This window comes from Rhododendron vialii, chromosome 1a (assembly GCF_030253575.1).
Source record: "Rhododendron vialii isolate Sample 1 chromosome 1a, ASM3025357v1".
Taxonomy (NCBI): domain Eukaryota; kingdom Viridiplantae; phylum Streptophyta; class Magnoliopsida; order Ericales; family Ericaceae; genus Rhododendron; species Rhododendron vialii.
In genome coordinates, this window is record NC_080557.1 from 21,560,861 (window position 1) to 21,565,533 (window position 4,673).

At 40.0% G+C, this 4,673-nt stretch overlaps 2 protein-coding genes across 2 annotated transcripts; both read right to left on the reverse strand.

Annotated features, from left to right (window-relative positions):
• Window positions 1-1,490: 1,490 nt before the first annotated feature.
• LOC131329482 (uncharacterized) lies at window positions 1,491-2,200 on the reverse strand. Its single transcript, XM_058362620.1, has 3 exons — window positions 1,963-2,200; window positions 1,610-1,795; window positions 1,491-1,504 (listed from the first exon to the last, which is right to left on the reverse strand). Exons 1-3 carry the CDS (start codon window positions 2,198-2,200, stop codon window positions 1,491-1,493), a joined length of 438 nt encoding a protein of 145 aa, XP_058218603.1.
• A 593-nt stretch (window positions 2,201-2,793) lies between these two features.
• On the reverse strand, window positions 2,794-3,523 carry LOC131336008 (uncharacterized). Its single transcript, XM_058371618.1, has one exon. The coding sequence runs from the start codon at window positions 3,260-3,262 to the stop codon at window positions 2,816-2,818; it is 447 nt and encodes a 148-aa protein (XP_058227601.1). The 5' UTR covers window positions 3,263-3,523; the 3' UTR covers window positions 2,794-2,815.
• Between the last annotated feature and the right edge of the window lie 1,150 nt (window positions 3,524-4,673).

The window sequence follows — 4,673 nt, forward strand, 5'->3', positions numbered from 1 at the left end:
ACTCGTCCCCCGATCCTAGAATATGAATGACACTACACTTAGTATAATTCAACCTCCAACTCATGTTAAAATGCAAGTAAAATGCATCAATAAGTCTAGCACATGATCTTATTTTTAATCTCCATCCTTAGTATGATACTGAATGAGACCAATGCAATAAAAATGATGGATGATGTGTTTCAATGCTCCAAAGTTGATTCAATGAGGTTTGATAGAAGAATTTCCAAGAATAAGGCTTAGTCCATGGCCAATGTGTACAGTTCTGACTATATCCAATACATAATCGTGAATTCTAAGAATTTCACTTAAACCGTTGAAAAGTTAACTTCTTCCTCTTCGAATCAACAGGCCATTTATAAAAAATGGAGTTCGGGTAACCTTACTACGGCCTCGCGATTATAACTTAACATAATACTAAAACTAGTGCAGAGACAGATTTTGAGTAAACTTTAACAGAAATTCTGTTATTGCTCAGACATAACTACAACGCATGGGTTTCACTGATGGAAAGCTCTACATGTCTAGTTTTCAGAAAAGCAAGTGGAATGTGTTTTCAAGTCTTGAGCTAGGAGATATGACTGTTTTCCCAACTTGTGTTGGTGCAGACTGCTCAATTCCGAATTTGAGTGATACTAGGTTAAAAATTTCTATAGAGCTCAATACTTTGAACTAGATCTTGAAATTGTTACTGTAGATAGAAGACTCACAGAGGAGCTCTCAATAAACATCTCATAGTTTTTGGAGTTTAGGAACTACCTCAACAAAAATCCTCAAAATCAGGTCAGATTCAAGATTTCCCAATTCTGCAGATTTTCCAAAAAATTACATCTTGTTCTTCCTTCGATTTCCAACTCTGAAACCCTTCCAAAATAACTCAAACTCACATCAAAACCTTACTAATCATGCTCAAACTCAGATATATTAAAGAGCTACTTCAAGAACCTCAAATTCATGCATCAAAACAAGTTCTAAGCATGAAATTCAAGAGGTTCAATTAGGGTTCTTGAGCTTCTTTAAGATTTCAACCCAAATCCAAGTTCAACCTAAATCAACATCTAGAGCATGAATTCTAGAATCAAAGCATGGTATTTGAATCAAGAAATACGATATTCAAGAATAAGAAGAATGAATTACCAAGTCTAATCTTGAATTCAAAGCCAACCAGATTTTCCCTAATTTTCCCCTTCTTCTCTTCACCTTTTCTCTCTCTCTCTCTCTCTCTCTCTCTCTCTCTCTCTCTCTCTCTCTCTGTGTGTGTTTACAGTAAAGGTGGGACGGAGGAAACAATGAAACAACGTAGAAGATTTATTAGGAAAGAATTATCCCATGAGGTTGGGTGTATGGGTTCAAATGGGCCATAACTCATCTTTACCCTTCATTCCACCTACCAAGTCCAATCCCTTTTAATTAACTTAATTAAATTCACAAGTGTAATCATGTATTGCTAAACAATTAATGAATGATATGTGAATCATAACACTACATGTGTATCAAATAGCATGACCTATGTAACATAAAGTTAAATGTCATATGCGATGAACGTGCATGCTCGAAAAGGGTGTTACAATTCTCCCCTCCTAATAAAATATCGTCCCCAAAATTTACTTACCTTGTCCAAATAAATGAGGGTATTGCTTCCATATGTTAATTTCAGCTTCCCATGTTGCATATTCTGTTGAACGACTCCTCCACAGTACCTTTACTAACGGTATGGTTTTGTTGCAAAGGACTTGTTCCTTGTGATCCAAAGTCTGAACTGGTTGTTCCACATAGGTCATATCATCCTTCAATTCCACTGTTTGAGGAATCAAATTAGATGAATCTCCTTTGCACTTACGAAGCATGGATATGTGAAAAACGTCATGCATCTTAGCCAATTCTGAAGGTAAATCTAGCTGATATGCTATCGAGCCCACCCGTTTTACAATCTCATAAGCCCGATATATCTTGGACTTTATTTACCCTTTTTACCGAATCTTAACCGCCCTTTCCATGGCGATACTCGGACAAATACTTGATCGCCCACATTAAACTCCAAGTCTCTTCGTCTTGTATCGGCATAACTTTTTTGTCGACTTTGCGCTACCTTTAGCTGTTCTTGAATAACTTTTACCTTATCAATAGTAACTTTTACTAATTCTGGACCTAGAAACTCCTTTTCACTTACCAATTTCCTTTCACCCACTTCACCCCAACACATTGGAGTCCTACATTTTCGGCCTTACAATGCTTCATATGGTGCCATGCCAATGCTTGATTGATAACTATTGTTATATGCAAATTCAATAAGAGACAAATATTGATCCCAACTACCCTTGAAGTCAAGTACATAAGCTCGCAACATATCTTCCAAAGTTTGGATTGTACGCTCGGACTGTCCATTAGTCTGAGGATGAAACCCTATACTGAATTTCAGAGTAGTACCCATAGCATTTTGAAGTCTAGGCCAAAATCATGAAGTAAATCTGGGATCTCTATCTGAAACAATAGAAACTGGAGCGCCATGGGGACGAACAATTTCATTCACATATAAGCTAGCAAGTTTATCCAATGAATATGTGTTTTTAACGGCTAAGAAATGTGCAGATTTAGTAAGTCTATCCACGATTACCCATATACTATCATTTCCTGTTTTGGTTCGAGGTAATCCTAGGACAAAATCCATAGTAATATGTTCCCGTTTCCATTCCGGAATAGGAAGAGGTTGCAACAAACCTATAGGATGCTGATGTTCTATCTTCACTTGTTGACATATCAAACACCCAGATACAAATTTAGCAATTTCACGCTTCATACCAGCCCACCAGTAATTCTCTCAAAGGTCACGATACATTTTGGTACCGTCAGGATGCATCCCATATGTGCTACTATGAGCCTCCTCAAGAATTTCTCTTTTCAAAGACAGATCATTAGGTACACATAACCGGTTCCCAAAATACAAAACATTTTCATCTCTCACTGCAAAGTCCTTCTGTTTTCCTTTTCTAACCTTTTTCTTAATCCCTTCCAAATTCTCATCTGATTGTTGCATTTCTCGAATACGATCGACCAAAAGGGGTTTAAGAGTAAGGCTAGCTAGTAGAGCCGCTCCATTAATGGAAAGTTTTACCCGCAAGGAACGTAGACCAGCAAGTAAATTCTCTTGTATGCCGCGCAAAGAAGCCAAATTGCCCGCAGATTTCCTACTCAAAGCATCAGCTACTACATTGGCTTTACCCGGATGATATTGAATTGTGCAATCATAGTCTTTCACTAACTCCATCCATCTACGTTGTCTCAAGTTCAACTCCCGCTGCGTGAACAGATATTTCAAACTCTAATGGTCGGTGTAGACTTCACATGTTACCCCATACAAATAATGCCTCCACAATTTTAATGCAAAAACAATAGTAGCCAATTCCAGATCATGGGTGGGATAATTATGTTCATGAGGTTTCAGTTGTCTAGAGGCGTATGCAATTACTTTGCCATGCTGCATCAAAACACAACCCAATCCTTGTCTAGAAGCATTGCTATAAATAACAAACCCATCATCACCTGAAGGAAGAGATAATATTGGTGCAGTAGTTAACCTTTTCTTTCAGCTCCTGAAAACTCTTTTCACAATCTTCAGACCACACAAATTTTACCCATTTTCAAGTTAATCGGGTCAACAGAATTATGGGCAGCGTGCCCTTGGAATTTTCGGATTCCAAAATGTAAGGGCCCAGATCGAGGGAGCGCGAGTGGGGAAGCAAGCGCTCGCAAAATACAGAGTCGCCACTCGGGTTTGAAGGTTCGACACCCAAGGAACCGTATTTCGAAGCACTTGCCGCGCTGTTTATTTTGAAAAAGTTAAGGAACCAGTCCGTCATAACCATATCTGGGTTCGGGAGCCAGGTTACGAGAGGGGAAGGGTTTTATGGCACCCCTCTCGCCCAATTCGGAGATCGGTCTCTACTTAGGCATTTGCGAAAATGTTTGTTTGCGATTCTGTTTTGATTAATCAATTTTTAGCCAATTAGGGCAGGGGAACAGTTAATCGGGCATTTAAAACTGTAACATGTTTACAAGATGTGAATGATAGCATGGATAAGCAGTTAGTATAGGATGAGAACAGACTGCTATGGGAGTTTAAACAAACTGGGAGGCCCCTGTTTTGGAGTGACGTGCGTAGGAAGAAACAGTATGCACTGAACAAGTCACTGCATGTGCTGTTAATTCCTGCGCGCACAACTCAAAGACACGCGCGCCGGTGAGCTCAAACCCACAGCTCTTATTCTCAAACCATCTGGGCTCTGGAAGGACCAGTGCACACCCAGGACAAACCACGCAGTTTATAGGCAGCATAATATACAATTTAAAGGCTATAAAGCCCTACAAATTAATAAAACACCCCATAAACAGTGTGGGGACAAAATAATGGCCTAAGGCTGAGCTACCCGTGCAATGCCATTCACTGGTCAGGGGCAGACAGTTGCGCGATGGAGTCACTCTGTCGCGCGATGGTGCGCCCTGGCGCTCTGTCGCGCGATGGAGCCAGTCTGGCGCGCGATGGCCGCGCCCTGGCGCAACCTAACCAGTGCTTGGTTTACACATTTCTGGGTTCTGGGACAGGTCCAGAATGATCCCAAGGGTACTCCAAAATAGCAGAAACTCATATTGAACTACAAACTAGCAGTTTATACTAAAGA